General features: G+C 42.4%; 1 protein-coding gene across 2 annotated transcripts; it reads right to left on the bottom strand.

The window, feature by feature from the left end:
* Positions 1-5,275: 5,275 nt before the first annotated feature.
* RALB (RAS like proto-oncogene B) lies at positions 5,276-26,328 on the bottom strand. Of its 2 annotated transcripts, XM_066611737.1 has the most exons (6): positions 26,079-26,328; positions 11,386-11,538; positions 10,297-10,451; positions 9,136-9,344; positions 7,501-7,678; positions 5,276-6,853 (listed from the first exon to the last, which is right to left on the bottom strand). In XM_066611737.1, the coding sequence occupies exons 3-6, from the start codon at positions 10,408-10,410 to the stop codon at positions 6,734-6,736; spliced, it is 621 nt and encodes a 206-aa protein (XP_066467834.1). In that variant the 5' UTR covers positions 10,411-10,451; positions 11,386-11,538; positions 26,079-26,328; the 3' UTR covers positions 5,276-6,733. The 2 variants fall into 2 exon arrangements, with proteins under 2 accessions (XP_066467834.1, XP_066467833.1); XM_066611736.1 differs by lacking the exon at positions 11,386-11,538 and having other exon boundaries at positions 26,079-26,327.
* Positions 26,329-27,593: the final 1,265 nt, after the last annotated feature.

The following is a 27,593-nucleotide window of genomic DNA, read 5'->3' as shown; positions in this document are numbered from 1 at the left end:
AGGCCCATAACTGTCCTCACTAAGATATGGAAGTGAAAAGTCAAGAAGTGGTCATTCAAATGTGGACCAGTGGGCAGTCCAATCTTGAGCTGCCCAGTGTGCGAGGCTGCTGTGGTGCCAAAATAGCTATCACTGCATCCTGAGTGCGCTGGGCAGCCAGTGGTAGCTCCTCAGGAGAAGAGGACATTTGCCCCCCTTCCCCCAGGTGAGAGAAGCGGACCTGCAATGGGGCTTCTCACCTCTGCATCAGCTATTTAGCTAGTGCAGAATCAAGATGCCAAGAGGCTCTGGATCCAGTAGAGATTAGCTTTGCAGGTCCCACCCCTTCACTCCCCTCCCCCTGCCCATGCCTTCTCCTTGCCCTCCCCTGCCCCAGAATGCCTTCAACCCATGCCCCCACTCACCTCTCGTCTGCCAGAGCTCTGGGCGAGTGCTGGGCAGTGGACCACTGGCGTCCAACTGGCGCTGACCCAGCAAGGGCCCACACTGGTGAGCTCTGACCGTGGGCCAGTGGTAACAGTTGCAGATGTGCCTCACGGCACATTTGCAACAGTGTGGGCCAGCAGTGTGCCGGCACAAAGTGCTTTGGATTGGGCCCTAGCACAGCTACTGTTGGGCTATGCATTCCTTTACACTAGCACTTACTTGAGTGACAGACAGGCACTCTCTGCAGAAGAAGGCAGTGAGCAGGGCAGAGTGAACACTGCTCCTTACCTGTCCTTATATTTCCAAGAGACCATGTTCTACCATTTGGCAATAAGTCTCTTATATTGTTTCATAATAATCACACATATCCAAAGTTTGTCATTATTATTGAGATCTTCAGTGTTGTCAGTTTCCATTCCTTGTTTCCATTTAAGGCGCACAAAATCACTGAAATGTTTAACAGAGACTACTTTTGCTTCTCCAAAAGATGCAGTCAAAGAGATTGCATGAGCCACATGAAAACAATATCAAGCATTGTGCAATGTCTCAGATCCTCAGCTATACTGCAGGGCTAGATCTCCTCATACTCAGTAGGAGCCGTTTCTAATCAAACAGCACTGTTATAACAGCAAGCAATATTAATTCTCTCTCAGTGATCAGTGTTCCAATGATATTTATAACAGCATGTACAAGCATCTGAAAGACCTGGTAGGGCACTGTAGCCTTCTTATCCTGAGCTCAAAGTGAATAGGTCCTAATAACCAGGGATGTTCAGACCATTAAGCCATTTCTGCCCAACATTTCATGTATGCAACAGGGATCAAATGTGTACACCTGTGGGCTTGGCAGAAATGGGTTAACTGGAATTATTCTAGCCACTGCTCATTGTATCTGGCTTTGCAGACTCTATCCTAAGTGCAGAGCCCAAGGCATCTGCTCAACACAAAGCCCAATACAGCTGCTGAAAGTGCCCTTATATGTAGCCTATGGAGGTTTGTTTGGTAAGGGATTCATTCCATGCACTTCTAAGTTTTAGTGTCAATTCCTAAATCAACCAATTGGCAGAACTGAGATAAAGCCAAGAATAGGCTATTCAGCAAAGACACAAAATCCAGATTCTGCACTCAGAATAAGTAAACCTATATTTTGCTCAATTACGTTTGTCCCATTCAAGGCCAGTCCAGTCACCCACACATTTTACCAATTTTGCAAGCTAAATTCATGCAAGCCTGCAGTCCTGAAGTGAAAAGACACTGGGATTGCAAAACATGATCTACCAGTCAGCTCTGCACCTCTTACCAGCAGGAGATAGCAAGCCATTAATGCTATTACACCGGCAGTGCAAAGAGGCCTATTTGTAGCACAAGGCCAGCATGCCCACATGTTTTAATGGTCAGGTAGGGTGACAAGGGATGGAAATGGGTCTAACCCAGATAAACAGTGCAGGAAGCATTTGTGGTCCCCAAGGGGCAAAGCTATGCAGTTCCATCCTGCTTCTGCCTTCACTGCAATAGCCAAGATTCGAGAGACCTCAAGACTGTAAGGCAACAAATGTCTGTGTTGTTCACCCAAAGTTAAAAAACATATGAATCTTTAAAATAAAAAACACTGTATATTTCCAAGCCATAGTTTTACATGCTATGCTACTTTTACTAAAATATTTCCTCTACCTGTGTGATCTTTGAGAATAAGGGCTGTTACAATAAGTTACCGCCCCTACCCTTATTAGTACAAACTAGTGTAAGAATGAATACAGAACTAAAAAGCAGAATTAGAGATTAAGTCTTCTCTTAAGTTGTTTTAAGCATTTTCCAGATAATTCACATGGTGCAAGGGTTTGTGTATGATGCAAGAGTTTACACATGATGAGTATGATCAAGAGCTTCTGGGGGCTTTAAATACAAAACTCTTTCTAGTTCAAAGACAAATCATTTTCGTGATTTAAGGACACATGGCTTCTGGGTCTCAGAAAACCTCAGTGTAGAGAATTTTAAATTGGTTTCTCTATATAGTAAGAGATTAGTTTTACGCAGATTTGTTGTTTGCTGCTGATGTTCACATTGCTGGAATTTTCTATTACATACACACTCTAGATTATCATGAATTAATGTGATTAAATCAACACAAAGCTTCATACCAGATGTAAATAAATATGATTTTTTTTTTTTGCACTCACCATCATCAAGTCCTCCTTCAGTGTTAGGAGCCAATGAAGCTCAAGTAACGTATGGTAGTAAGCATTTGGCCATATTCACATAGACTTTGGCTTAAGTATGTGTGGCTTAAATATGAGAGGCTCACAGAGGTATACAAATGTATACCACCCCCCAAAGTTGTCATTTCCAGTAACATATTGGCCAATTCCGTATCATACGAGTTCAGCATACACAAAAATGCAGACTGTGTGATCTCTGTCACATGCCTAAGAATCTCACATGTGTCAACACAAGGGATAGAGAGAACAAGATCTATTAGCATAGGAATGAAATGCTGGAGCTCAGCTTCTACAAAATAATCAGAGGTGTCACAGGAGCTTCTATGACAACCTATGGCTTGCTTAGCAGGGTAAGAGACTAGCTGACTTTACTCTCGTTTTTGTTCAAATTGACTGAGACTGTTTCTTCTGAAATTGTTCCAGAGTATCCGTGAATCAATTTGTCATAACTTCAAAATGGTGAATTCTTCAACATAGCTAAAGACAGCTATTTTACCAATTAACTAGAGAGTTGTCATTCTGGAGCATTTGGCTCCTACATCCTCAAGTTCAACTTGAGAAGGGAGATTCGAAGGAAATAAATATGCACTCCCACCAATCACAAGCAAGCCACCAAAGGCAGAATCCAAGACAACCATGAGATCTATAGATCAAAGGAAAATGTTCAGTTTGTGCCTATAGTTAACCCTTAGGGTCAGAATAAGAGGGTGCAAATTAGACTTCACAGATGTTAAGACACTCAGAAGGTTGCTTGGAAATAACATTTCCATTCTGAGAGTAGTTTCTATAAGAATTTGTTCATTCTTTGGGTCCAGGATTGCTCTACAGCAATTTCTTCAAGACTGTAAAGGCTTCCCTCAAAAAACTTACTCTCCTTAACAGTAGTTCTTTGATCCTCATCTTCAGGAAATGTTGCATGGCTTTGGATATTGACGAGTTTTTCTAGTCTACTTGAGTGAGAGAAAAACAAGACATTTCAAGAGTACCTCCATTGGTTTAAAAAAAATCACAATGCAAACCACACAATGACTCCTTTGCCTCCTGTCTTCAGAGGAAGAAAAAAAAAGGATTTCAGTTCTCCACAGTGAGTACCTAGACAGGCCTATCTGGCCCTTCCTGATCAACTCAACAAGCTTTGTCAAGGACTGAAGTTCTTCCTGCCTTCTTACATTCCTTTTTCTTCCCCAGAACTCTTAAAGACCCTGCTTCCCCATCACAGGCAGAAAAGGAAACTAGTGATTAGTAGAAAGCCTCCCCTTCTTCTAAAACAGGAGTGCCCAAACCCTGGCCCGGGGGTCATTCCAGCCCACAAGGAGATCCCAGTCTCCAATGAGCCTCTAGCCCTCCAAAGACTTGCTGGAGCCCACGCTGGCCCAACACAACTACTCTCAGCATGAGAGTGACTGTTCGACCTCTTGTGTGAGCTGAGGGCTGAGGGCTCCCTCCACTGCTTTTTGTTTCAGGTCTGTGAAGCAGTAGTGGCAGCAAAGTAGTGGTTTGCTTTGTGCAAGGCCTTTTATAGGCGTTGAGCTATTTCAAGACCTTCATTCATTCATTCATTCAAGTTCCATCTCTAATATATTCATTTATGTAAATTTATTCAAATTTGAAAGTTAAATTCCTTTTTCCCCCAGCCCCCAACATAGTGTCAGAGATCTGTGGCCCCCCTGCCAAAAAGTTTGGACACCCCTGTTGTAAAAACAGTTTTTTTAATTTGCTTTCCTAACTCCTGAAAGGGGTGTCTAACTCAACACTGAATGTCCTGCAACCAAAGAAGAGATACAATTTTCAGAAAACATCTACTTAGACTACGGCTGTAGTATGTATTTAATGACTTTCTGACAGACTAAAAACTGACTCTTGATTATTGGGGCAGTAGATGGAAAAAGTTGCTATTTCAACAACTTCTGAAGTTATCAATTTTCTCTTTCACAAAATTCTGTCCTTCTCTTCTACACAACAGCAGCAGATTTTGCCAAGACACGGTTGGATCATGTTCCAGGCCATCTATGCATAAGCTCCTTCATGATGAAGATGGGCTCATTTTGTGAACCAAGTGAGCACCAGTAGAAGTCACGTACTCCAACATTACGCTTTTTCAATTTTTTTTGACTTGGGCCACAATCCTGAGAGGTACTTGGGCCAACGCAAGTCCCCAACCACTCGTTGGGGAGAGACCCTGGGGAGATGGTGAGTTGCATCAGCAAAACTCAGCCAACACAGGGGTCGGGCATGGAGAGAGGCGTTTCAGGGCAGGGCAGGCAGCGGACAGGACTATGGGCAGGCAGGGAGTAGGAGACAGGGCCAGGACCCAGCGGTTATGCAAGGCCCAAGCTGCTCAGATTTGCGCCACCTTGTCATCAGGTATCGCAGATCCTAGTAGGCCCATTGGGGCTTCTGCAGCACAACACAGGGTAAGGGGAAACTTTTCCCCTTGCCCTGGACTGGCCTGTAGTCATGCCCAAACCTGTGCTGGATACAGCACAGGCCCACTGTCCTGCCTGTTTCCAGCACAAGTTAGGATTGTGCTTTTAGTGTATTGTGTCATGACTGAATATTTTTCAAACTGCACACCTTCACCCACTTACCAACTCTAGATATTAACATTACAATTCATGAAAAAATCAGAAAAGATTACTTTTTAGTGAGTATATTTAGCTGCCTTTAAAATACAGACTTTCCATGATTCATTGACTAACTGTATAAAAGTGTTTTTTGAGCAGCTGAATTAGTACAATCTGTACAACAGCAATAAGGGTCTAGCTTTTTGGCAATGGCATGCTATTAACCCAAGTGCCTTTTTAAGATGGTAAAATGAGAAGAGGTGAAAAGATTGCCCACTTCCATTGCTTTAATTCCATTCATCCCTACCCCACAATTTCTACCAAAGTAGTAGTAAGTGTTCAGGAATTTCAATTTCCAATCTGGACATTACAAAATAAGACTGAAATAGTTTGTTATGCAGAGAGAGAAGCCCACTATAACAAAATAGTCTAGTAATTTTTTTCTATGGTATAATCCACCAGAAATGCACAAGTCCCTTCAAAATTTGCATAATTACAATTCATTTTAATGGACTGTACAGAAAAGATACTGGTGAATTGTCCTCTCAGATAATCAGCCACTCTTCTATTTTAAATGAGAGGCTGAATCAAATACACTAGATGTCACAGTGTGGGACATTGCACTTAAAAAAAGTACACCAAGAGAGCAAAAAATACAGCAATTTCTACAGCTCTAATACATGATTACAAAACACTATAATGTCACAGACAGAATTTGCCATTTTTGTAAAACAAAAAATCCATTTGGCAAGAGTAGAATTACTCAATGTGAAACTAGAAACAGCTCCACATTAAAACACACATAGCCCAAATTTCCAGTATCCCAACATCATGTTGGAATTAAGAGGGGAAAAAGTTAGAAATGAGATATTCCAGAATATAACCACGAATGTTTCAAAGTTATAGGCTCAATTCAGGAATACTGTGGCAATGATTCAGAAACTGACTCACTGCTGGGTCTTTGCTTTTGAATGACCAAGTCCTCACAGAGTCTATCCAGTATGTTAGCAAAACAGTAGATCTGACAGATTCTTAATACAGTTGTGTACAAATTTGAGAGATCAGTAAGATCTCACTATTTCTAACTTTCCCTTTAAAACAATGGCTAAAGGCCTAGGCCTTTATAGGAGCACCAAAACTGAAGCTAGGTAGGAAAGGCTGAAAACTTTGGTTGAACTTGAATGAGAACTAGCTGCTTCAGAAAAGACTGGTGGAGAAGAGTCTGTAGAGAAAGTGGCAACACCAGGAGATAATTTCAGAATGAGCATGCTGCTATCAGGCCAAGAACTGGTGGCCAAAGCAACACTTGCCAGCAATATTTTGAGCATCGATAGCTGTTTTCAAGAATAATCCATTTCAAAATACAAGGGGGTTGTTGACTGTTAACCAATTCTTACACTTTCAAAAAGGCAATTAAGTGAATGGGAAAACCTATTTGATGTAGATTCTCTCTCAAATCCAGTCCTCTACTCTTAGTGGTAAATGTCTTGTTAATTCCACAGCCTATATGTATCGTTTCTTTAAAAATTCACAATAAGCAACATCTCTCTTTAAAAGACTTCTTATTCTTGCTGCTTTTCTTGCCATTCTTATCTTTGTTTTCTGACATCTTCTTGGTTCTAATCTCTCTCATTAAGTCAAAAAACACCTAGGAAGAAAAAGAAAGTGCACATAAATATCAGGATTTGTAACTGATCCGCACTACAAAGTAACATACATTTATACTGCTGCTTTAGACTTCAGCAGACACTCAAAACACCATTACACAAGTTTAGCCATAATGGCCAGAGGTGGTTGAATCTACCCTTCCTCTACAGCCCCCTCCCCACCCCACAAAAAATGTGTTCCTAAAGGTTACAGAACACAGCAGCAAAACAAGTAGTGGCAAAAAAAAAAACCAGTCAGGCAGATCTATTTACCAAGAAATAGGTAGGAGGAATCTGACACAGATTCTACTGAAGGATCTCAGACCACATTTTAGAAATTGTGGTGATTAGTAAACACTGCTATTAAGAACAATCAGAAAATCCATCTTTGGCAGGTATTCAGTGACAAGTTATCCACTCCTAATACAGGTACAGAATCCTTCTAGTCGGAATATAACAGCAACAAGAATTTAGTACAGACCTTCTTTGGAGCTTTCCAATAGAATCAGTGCTGGGCAGCCAAACATTTGGTTGATTTTGGTAGCCAGTTATTTTGTAGTCTCCCTTCACCCTTGTCCTAAATGTCAAGGGTTACTTGCTTTATGCTTGTTCACAAGTGCAGATGCCCAGAAGAGAACTATTCTTTTACCTTATCTACATTTGCTCTCGTTTTTGCTGATGTCTCTACATACTGTACACCCCACTCCTCCGCTTTACTTCTAGCTGTTTCTATAGGCACTTGTCGGCGGTCCTCCAAGTCAGATTTATTTCCCACCACAAGCAAAGGTATTTTGTCCTCTTCAGCTTTCACACGCAAGATCTGTTCCCTAAGACAAGAGAAATGTCCATTATACAAGTTAAAACTACATATATGCAAAAAAAAGAACATAAATGCAAAAAAAGAAGAATTGTCAATCAGTGGACATGATATGCCGAAGAATTACAACAATCTCTTGAAATAAGAGTTTAAGGTTTGCAAGTGAACATGATCTACAGCAACATTCAAAGCTAATGTAAAACATTTTATTTATTGCACATAACTGGATTAGAGATGTTCACCATGGAAAAGATGCTGGTTTTGCCTTCTGACTACTAAATCAGCCACATAAAAGGAGATGAAAAAATGAGCAGTGGAGGAAAGCACTGGGGCATTTGGTGGGCCGCTGTGAGATACAGGAAGCTGGACTAGATGGGCCTATGGCCTGATCCAGTGGGGTTGTTCTTATGTTCTTACGTAAATCAAATGCATATTTTTATTTGCAAGTGTGAAGCTGAGCTAGTATTAAAAAGCTAAGACTCTTGCCACCAATCTTCCAAGTTCTGAGAGATAAGAACATTGTTTCTTCTCACCTTTGAAAAGTAATTTATGCTGGAGACCTTGAGTCCTCAATGTTTGAAGTGATACAGCTTCAACCACTCCCCCTCCCCCTATTTGACTTTGTCTGTAAACAGCTTTGTGAACTTTATTGAAAAGTGATACATAAATACTATTATTAATAATATTCCCTGCATCTATTAACTGTCATTATTAGCCTGAACATACCAGTATCTTTATTATAGCCACATCCCCTCACTAGCCCTTCCTTGGCTTTGGAAGAGTAGCAGATCTCCAATATTTAGCAATAATAATTCTAGCCACCACAATGTTCCCTTTAAGGGGTCCATGACACTATGCAGACCCCTTCTACGGTGGCACAGCAGTATCATCACTGAGCATTTAGAGACATCAAGCACTGCCAGGCTTCCAGGAAAGCTAAGCTCCAAGTCACTCAGAGCTTGGTTTCAAGCAGTGTGGCTGCACAGCTTAGTGGGGAACTGCATAAAGTAAAAAACTTTACCCGAAGGACCTTACCTCTTCCTCAAACAGAAATCAGACAGAATCCAAAAATAAATTCAAGATTTATAATTTGATATTAAAAGCAAAATTTTGTTTAGAAAAAAATTTCAGTTTTGAACAGTCCTACCAACTGTGTATTAAATCAGCACCCATATTTCTAAGCAGTTCATTACAATGAGAATATTTTCAAAGATCAAGTAAGAGGAACAAGAAATACAAAGTAGGTCTTTACAAAAAAAAAAATCAATCCCCGCATTAAAGGAATAAGGTACCCTATGTGTTACGGCACAACAGATTTTCAACACCACCTCCGATTTCACCATTAACTATCCTTTTGCCATATTTCATATTTATATCAAAATCATTTTGAAAAATCATTAAAAAAACATACAAGATATCGAAAACCTGAAGAAAATGCCTTTCTAGACAAAATAGTACTGTACTTACCTAAACTCTGCCGTTGCTGTAAAGGATTCATGTTCGGTGATTGAGAACACTAGGAGAAAACCCTCTCCACTACGGAAGTAGTTGTCTCGAATAGCTGCATAATCTTCTTGACCTGCTGTATCCAAAATATCTATCTGGACTTCTTCACCATCCAAAACGACTTTCTTCCGGTAACTATCAGCCTTCGTAGGTTCATAGTCTTCAACAAACTAAAGAGCATAAGAGGAGGAATTAATTTTGGAGCACCCATATTCAGCCTCAAGTGGATTCAAAGTTTTGAGAAGGCTAGGAATCTAAGAGTACTATGGGTGGAGAAAAAAGTTATGCAGTGGTTATTAGACTACCAGTGGTGGCTACTGTAAACAATGCATCAGGTGGTGTTTTCAAGTTACCACCATGCAGAAGAGACAATGGAGATGCCATTTGTTTCCTTCCTTAGTAAATATTTTGGAAATGGACTGCCAGGTGTTATTTCACCAGAAGATATTTCCTGTTCATCAGCTATTTTAATGAGTGGTTATAACACTGTGGCTAAAGACTAAGCCATGAATCAGGACTTGCCCCATTTGCAACTTCTCTGCCTTAAATTCACTAGATGGCATTAGGTAAGCCACTCCTCAGCCTTAGCTCCCCATCTGCAATATGAGAATACTAACCTTACAGTGCTTTTGCAAGAATTGCATCAAACTAAGACACATTTATGTCTTCTTGAGATAATTTAATGTTAGCCTATGCAAGAAGGCAAAGTCAGGAAGATTAATGCAGATTCAACCATGGTTGGAAGCGTACAGACAGAAAAATAAAAGGTACAGTTGGCCTGCATCTTACGCAAGGGTTATGTTCCAAGGTCAACATATAAAGCCAGAATTGCATATATAGTAGTCAAAACTCCCTTAAATCCAACAAATATGTACTGTCTCTAAGAACACACTACAAAACATACACAGGAACTGAGATGACTTCGGGAACAACTACTTCATTCTCTTCCAGGCTTGCTCCAGGGCATAAACAAAGTAAGTTGAATGGTGGACAGAATCACCTGCACTATTTCAATTGTTTGTCTCCATGGGGAGGGGGGGGGAGAGCACTTATACTTGAACCTGCACTAGTCAATTGTGCATAAAATGCAGGCTGATTGCAGTTTGTGCAAAATAAACTTACCTCATCATACATAAATTGAAGCGTGAGTGCTGACTTGCCCACACCACCACTACCAACCATGATCACTTTGTGGAGGACCAAAGAACTCTGGTTTTTTGCCTTGCTAGCAGCCATTTTTCTGTAATGTTGTCAAGTTCCCAGAGCAGACCGATGAGCTAGAAGTAAAGAATAGAAGTGTGTTTGGCTGTACAAATCAAGATTTAATCTTTAGAATCTGTATGCAATTTGTCTCAAAGAATCCTTTGATGTCATGGAGCAGAAGCCCAACAGTATACTAAGCACTTAGGAAGAAAAGGGACCAACAGAACATTGATGCTGTGATGCCAAATTCCACTATCTCTTCCTTTCCACTCTTTCCTAGAATTCTCTCACTCGGGGGGGGGGGGGGAATCTGCAACAGGCACCAAAGCAGCATAGATCTTGAGTTCATAAATAAGCTGGCATCCTACTTTATATCAGCACCCACACTTCCTGGTATAGAGAACTGAAGAGCTCCTTCCCCCCTCCTTCCCACTCACAACCAGGGCAAGTGAATTACAGAAGATATTGAGACAACAGTGGAAATCTGATGAACTTGGAGCCTCATTAAAGCTACAACTGAAATTCTCATGAAGAATTCAGCAGTGCTATATTATGTTGGTTACAATTCTGTACTGGTTAATGAGTTAGAAACTTTCAACCATTAAGTTTTTCCATATAGTACATCACCATCATCTCAGCAATGCAAACCAGAGTCAAGTACTGTACCCCCAATTCTAATTCATAGATAGTCAAGAGTAGCAACATTCTTCAGTTGCTTTTGAACCCTTGATTTAGTAGTTATTCAAATTATACATTTCTCTTCATGAACAGAAAGTTCCTTGAGACATTACATTTTTAGTGAGCAGTACACTGCAGCAGCTTCTTTGTGGGTAAACAATTATGTAAGTACGCTCAAATGGAGAAATATTACATTTATATCTGTATTGTAACACTGTTAACTCATGCTTCTCAACTTCTGAAGGAGAATATTAAGGCTAATAAGATCTTTATGTAGAAATAAGATGTTAACAGTGACTTAATTTAAAAACCACACTCTTAGAAAAATACCTTGATGCTTTAATGCCAAACAATTTTAAATGTTGAGATTGCCACACTGTTGGTTAAATGCTTATGTCTTTCCTTAAGTCAGAGGCAAGGTAATTTTTACAAGCCAATTCATATGATTTCTTTTTCTCTGTGGGTCTTATAAAAAAGACAATTCTGCAAAGAAAAAATGTGTTTTAATACAACCGCATAACTTCAAAAGCTAGAAAATTCACAGTGCTTTTTAAAATTCTGCTCTAAGTCGCTGAATAGAGATGAGCAAGCAGGCTTAATCTTTCTTTCCATTTTACTTGCCATGCAGCTGGTGTTCACTTGCTTTCTCCAGCTAGGATGGAACTGAAAGCAGTCATTCTTTAAAACAGGAACCTAAGCCTTTGCATCTGTATAGGCCAAACAGAACTCCTCTGTCAAATCATACTAGGACCCAGCTCTTAAAGTTCATTTAAAATTTTAAATGAAAAGACTAATTAACAATTGCAACTGTAGTTATGTTGTACTATATTTTAGTTTAAATACAGCATAAAGATTCCCTGATCAAGAAGTTGCAAGGTTTACAGCAGGTTGCACACACTCATCATAGAGATCCAGAGTTTATTCCACAATAATCAGCTCTTGCATCACAAAGTTTCATAATTATAACAATGCAATCCTATGCCTATCTACTAGTACAGGGGAACATTGCTTTGTGATGTATGCAGCCTGTCCCTGGTCAGAACATGACGGCTTGTGTTCGATCGTGGTTCCGCCCCAACCCTCCAAAGCCAAGGGAGCTGTGCTCCCCTTGCCTCCAAGGCTTTTCTGAGCCTCACAGAGCAGGGCACATCTGCATACTGCCTCTAGGCTCAGAATGGCTGAAAAGATGCAACTTACAGTTTCCTTAGGAAACCAGAAGTGACTTTTTTGCAAAAAAAATCACTTCTTGTTTCCCAAGGAAACTGGAAGCTGCGCCTTTTGGGTCGTTTCGACCATTCTGAGCCTCGCAGAGGCAGTGTGTGGACACACTGCTCCCCTCGGCTTCAAAGGTGCACAGCTCCCCTCAGCTTTGGAAGCTTCATCTAGCATCCGGCATCACTTAACAGGGGTGTGGGAACGCATCCTTGTTAAGTGATGCACAGGCGTATAACATTTCCCAAACTGTGGGTTGTGACCCAATGTGCTATGGGTCACAGCCCAATGCTCACTGTCACACCACAAAGCATTACTGGAAGTCAGCTGAGACTGCTTCTGGGTCACATGAGGCCTGCAACTGACTCCACAGCCCTGAATGCTTTGCCAAAGAAACCGGACATGGATTTCTGGGCTTGCATCTGCAACTTCCAATTTGCTTCTTCAAGGCATTCTGGGGTCACAGAGTCCAAGCGAGTGCAGTGCAGGCCCTGTATGACCCATAAGTGCCCTCCAGTGGCTCCCAGTAATGCTTTGCAGCACAATAGCAGGCGATGGAGTATGACTCAGCACAGAGGACAAGGTGGGTCACAGCGGTACAAAGTCTAGTCTGCTATAGTAGAAGAGTTCAATGTGACTTATTCAAATGAAAGTGGGAATAGGATTGCCACCCAAGAGTCATTAAGCAGTTTTAAGAAGTAAAATCTTACAAATAACGAATCCCAAATATGATCACTAGAAGCTGGAGGCAAGCATAAGCTTCCCCAACTGACTATCTGAAAAGTAAGACTTCCCCCTAGTGATTTAAGCATAACAGAATTCAGAAGGAGGATGAGTCTGACTTCATGCTGCGTTGCACCCTTGACCCCATCTAAAGGCTTTCTAGTACCTTTCTTCCCTAGGTTCTCTGAATATATCAGTCTCCTGCTACATGCTGAGTTCTGGAGACTCTGACCTGGTTCAGATACAATGCTAGAAGCCTTAGCTTAGTCTTAAAAGAACAAACAATTGCAAGTCTCAGGTTGACATGGTCTGTCTTGCAGGGGAACAGTTAATATCAGACGTAAGTTTCAGAATGTGAACATAATCAAAAACAGCAATTTATTCAAAAACTAAAGCAGAACCTTTCAAATAAACCACAATCGGATCTTAAACTATGGTCAACTTACCAGTATGCCAACCCTAATTCACAACACCAATAGTCTAATTTAAGGGTGCTCAAACCCTAGCCCAGGGGCCATCTGGGGCCCCCAGGGACCCCCAAACTGGCCTACAGGGAACCCCCAGTCTCTAAGGAGCCTCTGGCCCTCCAGGGACTTGCTGGAGCCCACAACAGCCCAACACAACTACTCAGCGCAAGGGCTGACTGTTTGGCCTCTTGCGTAAGCTGCGGGCTGAGGACTCCCTCTGCTGCTTGCTGTTTCATGTCTGTGAAGTAGCAGCAGCAACAAAGGCAGGCCTTGCTTTGTGCAAGGTCTTTTATAGGCCTTGAGCTATCACGAGACCTTCATTTATTCATGTAAATTTCAACTCTAATATATCAATTTATGTAAATTTTAAATGTAAATTAATTATTTTTTCCTGGCCCCCAACACAGTGTCAGAGAGATGAAGTGGCCCTCTTGTCAAAAAATGTGGACACTTCTGGTCTAATTCAATCATTTCATTATTTAGATTGAGGCAATCAGTTACTAGCAATTGTTGATTCAGTGCAGAGTCCTGAATTTAGAGACACTGCTTTTGGAAGTTGGAAATGAAGTTACAAAGGGGGCAGAAAACAACAACAACAACAGGTATTTATATACCGCCTTTCTTGGTCTTTATTCAAGACTTTATTCAAGGCGGTTTACATAGGCAGGCTTTATTTAAATCCCTTATTAAATAGGGATTTTTACAATTTGAAAGAAGGTTCTTTCTTTCAAGAACCACTACATTCAGGTGTTTCATTCCGATCTGGCTTCACATTCTGGCCTCCATCCTCCCACGCTCAGAGCAGATGGAATAGCTCGGCTTCAGCTTGTCAGCTGCTTCCAGGTCGCACGGTGCCGGTGGCCTCGAACTGGCGACCTTGTGGATGTTATCTTCAGGCAGACGGAGGCTCTACCCTCTAGACCAGACCTCCTGCCCAACATTCCTTGCTTGAAACATTCAACAGTATACTTATTCAAGCAAATCATTCAAAGACAAGCTATAAAACTTAAGCCAGGCTGTAAGTACTGCACTATTAAAGTAATAGGATTGCTATTTATATCATGATTGGTTACTTAATGTAGCGCAAGAGGCACTTCAGTGGCTCAAATATAACCTTTTGCTGCTCTGTATCATCTAAATAAATTAGATAGCTATTTTTACTTCTCTCTAGGTTAGAACATTTAGAAAGCAGTTCTCTTTTATGCACCAGCAAAATCCTGATGAACTAAACTAGAAGATCAGTGTTTCCCTCTTAGGTGCCCAGTGTTCCAGATCAAGTAGAGGCTCTCTCTCTCTCTCTCTCTCTCTCTCTCTCTCTCACCACCACCACCAACAGCACCCCACCACCCCCGCATTTGTCACTGCAGACAAATGTTGTGCTTGTGATCAGCAGTGGAGCTAGAGCATGTCAGGTAAGGGTTACTCACTGGCACGCATAAACGGCATCTGTATAGGGCTTCTATATCTTACCTAGGACTCAGATTTGAAGTCATTTGTGCCTTTAGATATCCTCAAATTCAACCGCAACTTGTATAAGACATACATCTTCCCATAATCCAAGTTCTTTATTCCCCTTAACCATTAGATCAACAATGATTGAAGGCAGTGGTTCCCAAACTGGTGGGTCACGCTGCTGCTGGGGATGGGAGGGGGGTTTTCTACTTACTTGCAGCCAGCGCTGCAGACCTGAGGGGGTGTGGGGAGCCCTCTGCAGGGCTCCCTGAGCCTGCAAAACTATAAAAAAAAAAAAAAGGAGAAAGGAAAAAATAAAACCAGAAGTGCCCTTTTTCAATTTGTTCAGGGGTCCTGCAAAGGGCTCCCCACAACCTCCAGGACTACAGCATTGGTTGGAAGTAAGTAGAAAACCCCCCTCTGGCCCCCAGAAGCAGTGTGATCCTGGGGATACCGTTGCTGCCTTCCCCCCTCCCTGCAATAATTTACAGTGCTCCCAACTCCCTTGTAGGAGTTTGGGAAGCACTGGTTTAAGGTTACCTGCATCCTCCTACACCACACAGCCCACACACAAAATGATGTTGCCATGGCTACATGATATCATCATGCCTCATTTCTTGGGACTACAATATTATTCACTGAAACTAAAAGAGCCATTCTAGTTTTTTGTGAGCATAAATAGACAGGCCTAGAAGTTTCAAAAGAAACACAATTAGTGACATAGTCAGGGCTGTCATTCTAATTTAAAGAGGCAAAAATGGTTTATATCAAACCACCATACACCATAAAATTATGGTCTCGAAGCAGTCAGAGAATTCCAGACTATCAGTTCCACCCATGCAAGATTCTTAATGCATCTGTTTTTTCAAGCACCCTTTAACGCAAGTGATGGCTTTGGAAATCCTCCAACAAAGACTGCAAAGTGATTATCATTCTTTCACATGCTCAGGGGGAAGGGAGGGGTTGCTTGCCTTGGAGTGAAGCTGTTCTAAGTGCCTGGAGAGAATGATTGATGGATTGTCAGCAGCTGCCCTCTCTCACATTAAAGAGGCTATTGTTAAATGACTTTTTTCCTTTAAAGGGCACTAAGATAAAACACTGGGTGCAAAATCCATGGATAATTAGGTTATACCTGTACTACGTATTCCATGCAGACTGAAACAAATTTCTATTGTAAAAGTCAAAGAACCAGATCAAATTGATTTCTGAATAACTCTACGAATGCTCTATGAACACTTCAGACACCTTATAACAAATTGTGTTTAGATCTTGCTTGACAATCATTTTATGGCTCATTTCCCCTAATCCTGTGTGAAAAAGCAAAATGAATATTGTTTGTGTATCGTTGGACACAAACAAGTGCCATTCCAACACTGTGGCCCTCTCTCCAAATATAAATGACCTTCCCTTAGCAAAGAGACTCAGAACACAATCTTATATGTGTTTACTCAGAAGAAAGTCCCATTTTGTTCAACTTACTCACAGGACAGTTTACATAGGATTCCAGCCTCAAGATCCAATGCTATCTAACTTTCCAGGACTGATGTAGCCACAATGCAGCCCCAAAGTAACAAAACAAACATTCTCTTACCTTAAGAAGCCCCCCATGACTACCCCTCCCACTGCAAGATGCAGCATGTGCCCCACTGGCATGGCTGCATTGGCACTGGAAAGTTGGATAGGGTTGGGTTCTAGTTCCCAAAAATTCTGAAGCTAAGGAACAAGTTTAAGAAACGCAGAACTTAAAAGAAGAGAGCGATTTTACCCTACATGTTATTTGATAGAAGTGTCTCTTTGTTGCCTTCAAATTTTGAGTTTGCATTTGATCTAAAATCTGGAGCCAGTTTTAGATGAACTACAGTTCAAGCTTTTCTCAAGTGCCAAATACCTCTTCCAATGCAAATGCTGTGGCCATTGTCTTACCAAGGGCTACCAGACTGGATAGGACAACTCTAGCCAGAAATTCCTGCATAAAAAGAATTTTCTTGGGCACTCGAGACCAGTACAACAGAAAGGTATATTGGAATGGGAGATCTTTTTAGAACCTTCTCTCCCTCCCTCCAGCCCAAAAGACTCTGAAAGGAATCAGAATAGAGACTGCAGACCTTCAGATTCAGCTCAAGATGAGTCTTATGCAACCAACCACAAGTCTAAGGTAAAAACACCTACCCTAAAAACAACTAGGACACATGCAGCAGTTTAGGAAAAGCTGAGAGCGTTTACCTCAAACATTACTTTTTCATATTTGGCCCACAGGTTTACACTGTATCTCTTGCTTGCCTGGTAATTTTAGTAAGCATTTTGGTTAAAAAGGAAAAATCTTGCCTGTAACTTTTTTGCAATGTTCTCTGCTAAATAACCACACATTCTATAGTAAACTGGGGAGAAAGAAAAACACAGTAATTTCAGAAAAGGACTTCCAGAAGCTGAATTTTCTGCTCGAGACAGATGCTGTGTCTCTAGCATTGCATTTGGAAGACATGAGATTGTCAGACTTGAACAAGATCTTCCAAATGCAATGCTAGAGACATATCTTGGGTATCTGTCTTCATGCAGATAAAGTGAGATCAACCATCAATCGAAGAATAAATCCAAAAACACAGACCGAAATGGGTTGCCCGTGTCTGCAGAACAAACCACCAGCTGGCTGCCACACAAGCTCCTCTGGCAAGAGTGACCTCCTTACTGGAGGGTTCAATGAGCAGCACCAAAGAAAATGTGGCTCGACACACTGAGAAAGATCCAAGGAACCATTGACAAGGTGAGAAACTACTGACAAGGTGAGAAACATTGCCAACAATTGCAAAGCATGTCATGATTGACCCACAGATTCCAGTGGCACCAAACAGCAGCTTATTAGCTGAGAGGACAACCTGCTCCCCAAGCACCAGCTAAGGACTGAAGAAGTAGTTTCTAGGTCATGGGGAAGTTTTTCTAAGGAAGGAATTTAGAACCCCCTTGAAGATTAGCTTAAGAATACATGCACATTAGACTAATGATACTTGCTAGCTATCACCTCAGAGGTGGTGGCAAAAGAATAAGTCATTTATTACTGGGAACTAGGACAGAAGAAAAATTTTGCTAATTGGGATCTAATAAGTTGATATTCAACTTCTCCAGAATTTTCATCAAAAGATGAAGCAGGCACATAGAACCAGTTTTAGCAAAATATGAGCAACATTTTCTTATCAAACCTAAACTAGTTTTCATTACTTTAAGAATAAATTATGTATAAAAATTTAGCACAAAGTTGTGTTTAAAAGAACTACAATTAGTTTGATGAAAACATATCATGAGGGGACTGCAAGCTGCTGTGCCTCAAAGCAACATTGTTTAAGTTTTGTGAATTGGAAGACTATTGGGAAGGGGGAATCAGAAGCTTTATCTAGGCTTAGAAGTGGTATGTGAATCTCAGCAACATGACGAAAAAAGAAAATGCATTCCACACACACACACCAACCAGGAAAGGTTCAGAAAGTAAACATTGCTTAAAGAGTAATTAAGGTGTAGCAATATGTTTGGCTATTCAGTTAGAATACGGCACAGTACAATACCATCCACAGTACAGCTGCAACACAATGCACATCTAACTTTGGTGCAGCTCCACCATCCTCAACATCCAAAGGTTTCTTGGCTTTCTCCCTTGTCCCTTTTTTTGGCTTGAAACCACTTCCTGGAATAATGGTGCAATATGTCCTCTTATTCCTCCAACTCACTTCTCAAAACATATCAGATTCACGACATTTTTGGGGCAATGCCCTAGGCTCCATTTCCTACTGTTACTAAGCTTAGCTGAAACAATCACAAATGATCACATACCCTTCTCCTGCTTATCCCTACTTCTGTTCTCTCCCTTGCATCAATATCTACATGCAAGAGCAATGGCACTACTTAAATCCAGTCGTTAAGACGACCATTTGTTTAGCAATCCACTCAAACTCAGTAGCAGAGATAGTAGTAGTAAATGTATTATCGAATCCAACATATCTGTAGTAGCATGAGTTGGTTTTTAAAACATAGCTTTTAAGAAACAGGCAAGTCCTTATTCTGCAAGAGAGAGTATTTCATAAAAGTTTCTTAATTTCTAGTTCTCTCTCACCAGAAATTGCTCAAACAATCCCTCAGTTTTTTTCCAGGTCTCCCCACCTCCATTTCTGCACTGTGTTCTCTCTTTTCTGCATACAGCTTTTAGTTGCAGAATACCCAAATGCCATCCTTCCTACCATCACTTATGTCTTCGTGATGAAGGTGTTTGGGCAATGGGGAAAAGCCTGAATGATTTCCACTGTTTCAGTTAGATTTCACATTAAGAGAAGAAAGTAACAGGAAGTCAGGCTACCACTCCCCATGCCAAAATAAATCTACTTGATAGCATGCAATATATTGGCCCATAGTCTATGCTCAGGCTATTCCAACTGAGAAGGTATGCCTTTCTGGATCACTGCCAGCTGACTTAAATTTAAACTACATATCTGCTGTAATTAGGGAATTGCTCTGCTATTTTTACTTCAGGTAGTGGATAGTGTAGGCTACTGTAGTTTTCAGACTGCTGTAAAGTTATTCACCTTCCAGACTTCTAAAAGCAAACTGTAATAACTCAAAGTGTTAGTCACATTTAAAGCATTTCAAGTTATTTTTTTTCCACATTTTACCATTATTTCAGATTTTAAAATTACTCTAAGGCTACAATTCTATGCACACTTGCTTGAGATAAATGCCACTGAGCACAATTCCAAGTACTGTAAATATGCCATGTATACAGTTATGCAGTAAAAAGGCAGTTTATGCAAACCTTCAGACCCAATATGCTCTGTACTGATATACACTGGTTTTGCCCCATCCTGTCTTGAGTGGAAGCCTGTGAAGTTTCTGGAGGCTAGAAATTCACAAAAGGTCTAAGTGAATGATCTTGTCAAAGGTAAGGCTGTCTGTTTATATCGGGGAGGGGAGCACATGGCTGATAATAAATGGGGGAAAAAAAACCAACCTTGGTTTTCCAGCTGCAGCCAACCTCCCATATACTTTTACATTTGGAATTAAAAGTATGATACCGGAAGCTCATCTGAAACCCAATCTTGTAATGTACATTGGTTATTTTTTCTAGTAATCCACTAATCTAAATCTCAGATGACAGCTGTGAGCATGTAGTTAGTACTGTGCTGTAGTTCATGGCATAGAACTGCTTGGCTTTTTTTTTAAACTGGCCACATACCTTCAGGCAAAAGGAACCTCATAGGTGGTTAACAGAATGGTCAACTGGTGGCCCTCCTTTGCTTCTGTGTCTCAAATTTTGTGCATGTGCATTGTTTTACAGGCAATTGCAAGGGAAAGCAGACAGGGAATTCTTGAGCTGTAATCCATACTGTGCCTCACCCACCCAATCCAAATCAAGGCACTCCCCCCCCCCATACAAAATACATGAAAGGAGGATAAAATCTTCCCAAGCACTGAAATGCAACAACTGGCATATCAGGGTGCCTGAAAGTTATCATCAACACAGCTACAAATGTGCCTTTTCTTAAAATAAAATAAAAAAGAGAGAGAAAGATTGAACTCTAAGTCCCAAATTTGAGTTATGGTATCTCTAAAACAGAGTGCAAAGAAAATAAGAACTAGGTGCAAATTTGTTTAAAAGGCACTGTAAGTTTTAATGGAATCATGTCCATCCAATTTTAATACAGGTGTACCTCCATATCCAGAGATCTCATATCCTTGGTTTCACTTTCCCCCTCCATGGTGCAAGTGGCTTATCTGGTCTCTTGATTGCAGCCCTCCTCCTGCTGTCTCCTGTGTCTAGTTGTTTCTCTGTTGCCTTCAAATGCTAACAGGAAGTGGGCTGAGAGATGAAACAACGCTTACCACAGAGTTCATATAGCTTTGCATTGTGTTGTTTTCAGCCCTCCAACCCACTTCCTGTTAGCATTTGCATGCAGCAGAGAAAGCCAAACACAGCAGGCAGTGATAGGAAGGATCTAATCAGAGACAGGCAAGTCACTTGCACTGGGGGTGGGGGAACAGAATTTGTGAACCTCTTCTTTTAGGGTTTGTGGCTATCTGAAATTTCCAATATCCATGGTGGCAGTTAGAACCTATCCTCTGAAAATAAGGGGAGACACCCATATTGATGTGAATGACTTTTCCCCCATGTAAAAACAGCACTACAAGCATTGCATTTGTCCAATAGGACCCAGGACTAGCAAATCAGATGCAAGGCTATAGAAATAACAACTAGTACCACCTCAGCATTATCCACTGACCATTTTAATGTTATGCCTTCAACTACATTAGTTCTGTAATAAGTTTTATTTCAAGGAATATTCATTACTGTACAAAAGATTTATGAATACTTCCTACTGAATTAGAAGAATCATTTTAATCAAGAAACTACTATTTTTCATAGCTGTAAAGCTGTGGACACTTACAGGTCTATGGATCTTTCCACTTTTATACGAGGGTCGCCCAGAAAGTAATGCAACACATTTTTTTTCTCAGCCTACAGTAATGGTACGAATGCGAAACTTTAGATATACATTATTTGAATTTTCAGGAGTGCGCACACAAATTTTTGGTTTCTTCAGACAGATAGCATAGCTGCAGCAGTGTTTCAAAATGGCGCCTGTAAGTGATGTACGTTATAAGCAGCGTGTCGTCATTGAATTTCTCACTGCGGAGAAAGAAACTGTTGGGAACATTCACAAACGTTTGTGTACAGTTTATGGAAAATCTGCAGGCGACAGAAGTATGGTTAGTCGCTGGGCACAGAGGGCGAGGCCATTAGAAGGCGGTTCGGCAGAGCTCCAAGATTTGCAGCGTTCGGGGCGGCCATCCACGGCTGTCACACCTGACAAGACGCAGCTTGCTGATGTGCTCATTCGCGAGGACCGACGCATAACGACTAGGCAGTTGGCGCTGAAGCTGTCAATCAGCAAAGGAAGTGTGGATGCAATCATCCGTGCTCTTGATTACTCAAAAGTGTGTGCACGATGGCTTCCGCGCTGTCTTACGGTGGACCACAAATCTCTCAGAAAAAACATTTCTTCTGAGTTGCTGAAACGTTTTGAAGATGAGGCGTCATCCTCAATCTCCACAGAAGAAAAAATTCAAAGCAACTGCTTCCGCCGGTAAGGTCATGATCACTGTGTTTTGGGACTGTGAGGGCGTCATACTCATTGATGTGATGCCAAGAGGCAGCACCATTAATTCTGAAGCTTATGTGAAGACATTAACCAAACTCAAGAAGCGCTTCCAGCAACTTCGGCGCCATAACAACTCAGGTGAATGTTTGATTCAACATGATAACTCTCGGCCTCACACAAGTTTGAGGACTTCGGAACACATCACTAAACAGGGTTGGACTGTGTTACCCCATCCACCCTACAGCCCTGACCTAGCTCCCTCAGACTTCCACTTGTTTGGGCCATTAAAGGATGCCATTCGCGGAAGACATTTTGAGGATGACGAAGAGGTGATTCGCACAGTGCAGAAATGGCTTCGTGACCAGAACAAGGAGTGGTACCGACAGGGCATACATGCCCTTGTGTCTCGCTGGAGGAAGGCCATAGAACTGGACGGAGATTACGTGGAAAAATAGGGAGTGTAGAAGAAACATCATTCTTTCTTGTGTGTAAGTTTCATTGTGTTCAATAAATAATTGTTGAAGAAAAAAAATGTGGTGCATTACTTTCTGGGCTACCCTCGTATTTACAGATAAGTCACACTTTTTCTCCAGAAAATGGTTTTACTTGACAGTGTCCATATTTTTTATTTTATTTATTTAAGGGATTTATACCCCGCCTTTCCACCCCACTTAAGGGCCCTCAAGGCGGCTTACAAAATATTTAATAAAATAAAAACAATTAAAACCATAAAAACAATTAGGACTCAAAAGGATCTGATGTTTCATAAAAGATATTTCATAAAAAGCACCAGCCCCCTATTATCAAAAGCTTCCTTACATAAGAAGGTCTTGAGATCCCACTGAAAGGACTCCAAAGATCAGTATAACCTTTTCCTTGGAAGCAAGTGATCTTGCTTAGTAACCTTACAAATGAACAAAGAGATATACAATCAGAAGTTTGTCTTAGGGAGGGATTACAGTTCAATAGCAGTTCAAAATCCTGCCTGAAATGCTGAAGAGCATTGCCAGTCAGCACTGACAATACCAAGCTAAAGAGATCAATGACCTGACTCAGTAGAAGGTAGCTTCTTAATGCTTTTCTATAACATAATTCTACACTGCAAAGAAAAACAAGGCCTGCATGATCAAAAATAGTTATATGTGCATGCTTATTCAGGAAATATGAATTTCAAAAATTAAAATTGCATTTACGTCAACCTACCTGTCACATTTATACCCATGCTAAGGTACAATGTAATGCCTCACTAATGTTGCATTCAAAAACTGTCATCTTACCACACTGTGGGCATAGCTATAGGTAAAGAAAGCCACTGTATCTGAAGAATTAGCACATGTACACCTCCAAACAGTTCCCCTTGATTAAACTTAGTCAGAGCATTAAAAAAACATTTTTATTAGCAATATTAATTCAAGAATCTTTCTATAAGTAGAAAGCCCCATATAAGACTCTAGAAGCTTATCCTGCCCCTTAAATTATCAGGGGGTACAACCAAAGAGAATGAGGGGTTGGCAAGAGATTTGGATTTGTTCCATTTTTCCTCCTATCATTATGCATTCGCTAACTAAACAGAGCAGCAAATAGACCGAAATAACCTCAACTACAATTCTCTGTGCTGCTTTATAATGATGCTACAGAAAATTTTTCTAAAGGCTGTTAGTCTCAGAAGTGAATGCCTGGTATAAGAACCCTACAAATGAAGCTGCAAAAAACTAACAGCAAGTATTTAATAAATAGCCAGTATTTTAGTAACAAGTCACCCACTATTTTGGGATGCATTTGCAGAAAAGAGTACAAGCGTTTAATTAGGCATGACTCAACGTTTGGCTCCCATCACATGTTCACTTCAGCCTGCATACACCAAGCACACAGTGGAATTTGAAGTCAGCACACAAACTTGTAATCCCCAGTCTAGTGAGAGAGCAAAACCTTCCCAGGCAATCTTTACTGGCATATAGTTATTTTCCCCATTCTAGCATTCCTTTCAGTACTGCCTCATCTCTTTGCAGTTGCACTGAGATTAATGTTAAGTATCTATATACCATAGCACACATTGCAAAGCCATACCACCCAAAAAACTGGATGAGACCAATTGTGGTATCAAGACATTCAGCCATTTTGCCCAATGTTCAGGACCATGCACATAAAACATAGGAAGAAAAGGACAAGGCTTCTTTGATACATATTCAATCAATACAGCTAATTTTGACCATGGAATTCAAGAAATGCTTTTATAACAGCTGATAGGCCTTTCCATTCAGCACTAAAGTAGTTTTATGCAACTCAGGAATTTGCATATTCAAGATAAGAGGACCAATTCAAATATTACCATATCCAGTTCTCAGCACCCTAGTCAAAGAATTGGGCAAGCCCAATCAAATCAGCAATACTTACTGACAGGCCAAGTGATACTCATATGACAAGAATATATGTCCCTTTTTGTCTCTGTTGATGCAGGCATCTATAAGAATCAGATCATAAAAGTAATCCTGCCTATTTTTAAAGAGCATCAATTTTTTCCTGACCCACCATGCTATTGTTTACAGAGTCAGAAGAACAACTTTCACAAACCAAAGGGTACTCCTGCTCAGAGTTAATTTATCTTTCGCTACTCCCAAACTGCACACTTATAAGTTATAAACCCTTATTCTGCAGACCCATAATTGGGATAGGAAGGTGTGATCCACCCACATGTCACAAAGAAAAGTTACCCCTTCCCCCCATCCCTTCTTTGTCTCAAGCATCACAGATTCCAGAACCAGAGATGGCAGTGATAATAATCCTACTGAGTAACATCAAAAGAGTCAGCTAGCCAGCATTCCACTTCCAAGAACCCTACTTGCAAGGCAGCAAGCAGACCCTGCTGCCTGTCACCCCCACCCAGCATCTGATATTCAGGGATACACTGCCTTTGAATATAGAGGCTCCAACCTTTAAAGGCCAAGTACCAGCCTCTCCATTCCCTACAATTAGTCAAGGCACAAGTCCATCCTATGCGCGTGCACACACACAAACCCCTCTCACCAAGTTCTTTAGCCCCAGTTTGCACTGTCACCATAGCACTAAGGCAGTGGTTCCCAAACTTTTTTTTACTGTGGCTTGCTTGACCTCCTGGGCCACTGGCCTTGGCTTCCCATTAGGGCTACAATCCTATACATTGTATAGAGTGGTGGGAATTAGGGTGCTGAGTTTTTGGCAAGGATTCTGGCTGATTTCCTGGGGAGTTCATAGTTCGGGAACCACTGCCCTAAGGGAAGCACCCTTGAACCCCAACTCAGTTGAAGGCAGGCACCCAAGGGGCAACTTTATCCTGCATGCAACAAGACAGACTGGTGGGTGGTGGTGTGGTGTGAAAGCAGAACAAGAAGAAGATTCACTTCTCCCTTTGAGAACGTAAGAAGAGCCCTGCAGGATCAGGCCACAAAGCCCAACCCAGTCTAGCTCCCTCACACAGCCCACCAGGCACCTCAGGGAGCACACAAGAGCCCTGCATCCTGCTGCCCTCCCTCGCATGCAGCGTTCTGAAACCAGGAGGCTGCACCTCCCCATCAGGGCTTGCAACCCGGGATGGAGTTTTCCTCCAGAAACCTTTGCGGCCCCTTTGGAGGCGTCCAGGTCGGTGCCATCAGCGCATCTGGTGGCAGGGAGTTCCACAGACTAATCGCATAGAACGAACACACACACGCTGCCCAGACCCCGAGAACTCAAAGCAGCATCTCTCTCTCTCTCTCTATGCCGCCATTTCGGGGCAGGACGAGGAAGGAGGCACAGCCGTCGCCCCCCCTCCAGAAGCCACCCGTCTCCCTGCACCAGTCCCAGCCCTCTGCAGTAGGGGGGAGCCCCCGTCGCCCCCCTCCTCCTGCCCTCCTTCCTCAGGTCGCAGCCCCACTCCCTGCTCTTCCCGGCCGGTTCCCCTCGCCCCTCCGACGGGCAAGCGCTGCCAATGCCCCCCTCCAGCTCCCTCACACCTTCCCGGGGAGCGGAGACGACGAAGCGCACACACCGCGCTCCCTCCCTTCCAGCACTGCCTTACCTGGGGCTGCGGAGCCGGAGACTCTCCCTCACCCGCGGCCGGCCGCTTTAAGAGCCGCTGTGCCTTCGCTCTCTTCGGGGCGGGTACCGCCGCCTCCGCCGCGTGCACGCGCGGGAACAGCAACTCGCCGCCTCCCCGACGGAGGCCGCGCTCCCGTCATCGCGAGCGCGCCTCCGGAAACACGCAGCGCGCGCGCGCGCACTCAAGGAACTTCGTACGGATCGTGCGCTTGCGTATGCTCGTGTTCGAACCCCAAGGACCTTTTGGGACCCCGCCCCTTGCCCAGCATTCACGTGCTCGTGGTCGTGCACGCGCCTTCCCAGAACCAGCGCGCTTTGGTATTCCACACGGAAAGCGGAATTTACCCATATAGTGGGGGGGGGGAAACTCTATGGCGATCACATGTCGCTCCTTAGCCAATGAGAGGTGGGGAAGAGGTTGTCACTCCTGATTGGTTGAAGTTGGGGACGGACTACAGTGAGGAGTTCGAATGGGCGGTTGTGTGCGCGCGCGCGGGCGCGCGAGCGCGGCGGGGGACGGGTTGGCGACGGTTGCTCTGCTGAGGGGCCGGGACGAGGGAAAAGAACGTCCCAGCCCGGGAAGGAAAGTGGCCAATGGTGAGGCTTTCGCATTTGCATATGGTCATTTCTATTGGCCCCCGTGTAGTGAGGCGGGGTCAAAACCATCAAGGTGGGAGGAGCTTGAGAGTCGTGGCAGAGAAGGTGTGGAGCAGGGGAACTTCTCGCCCTGCAGAAGGAGTAGCTGAGCCCTGCAGTGGGTGTGGAGCTGTTGTTGGTCGTTATAGTGCCTGGCCATTCGCTGGCTCTCTTTCCAGTTAGGGTCATGCCTGACCCTCAAAGGCCTGTAGATCATAGGATGTTCTGGTTGGTCTGAAGCACTTCATGTTTCATAAGAACAGCCCCACTGGATCAGGCCATAGGCCCATCTAATCCAGCTTCCTGTATCTCACAGTGGCCCACCAATTGCCACAGGGAGCACACTAGATAACAAGAGACCTCATCCTGGTGCCCTTGCATTGGCATTCTGACATAGCCCATTTCTAAAATCAGGATGTTACATATGTACATCATGGTTTGTAACCCGAAATGGATTTTTCCTCCAGAAACTTGTCCAATCCCCTTTTAAAGGTATCCAGGCCAGATGCCATCACTACATCCTGTGGCAAGGAGTTCCACAGACCAACCACACGCTGAGTAAAGAAATATTTTCTTTTGTCTGTCCTAACTCTCCCAACGCTCAATTTTAGTGGACGTTCTGGTGTGTGAGAGTGTAAAGAGCATCAGAACCCATCAGCCTGTATGTGAAGTTTTGATTTTTTGCCCCGATGTGCATTACCTTACTGACATTGAAACGCATCTGCCATTTTGCTGCCCATTCTGCCAGTCTGGAGAGATCCTTCTGGAGCTCCTCACAATCACTTCTGGTCTTCACCGCTCGGAAAAGTTTGGTGTCGTCTGCAAACTTAGCCACCTCACTGCTCAACCCTGTCTCCAG

This window comes from Tiliqua scincoides, chromosome 1, assembly GCF_035046505.1.
Source record: "Tiliqua scincoides isolate rTilSci1 chromosome 1, rTilSci1.hap2, whole genome shotgun sequence".
Classification (NCBI taxonomy): Eukaryota; Metazoa; Chordata; class Lepidosauria; order Squamata; family Scincidae; genus Tiliqua; species Tiliqua scincoides.
Note: the sequence above shows the minus strand (reverse complement) of the source record. Positions and strands in the feature narration are given on the sequence as shown.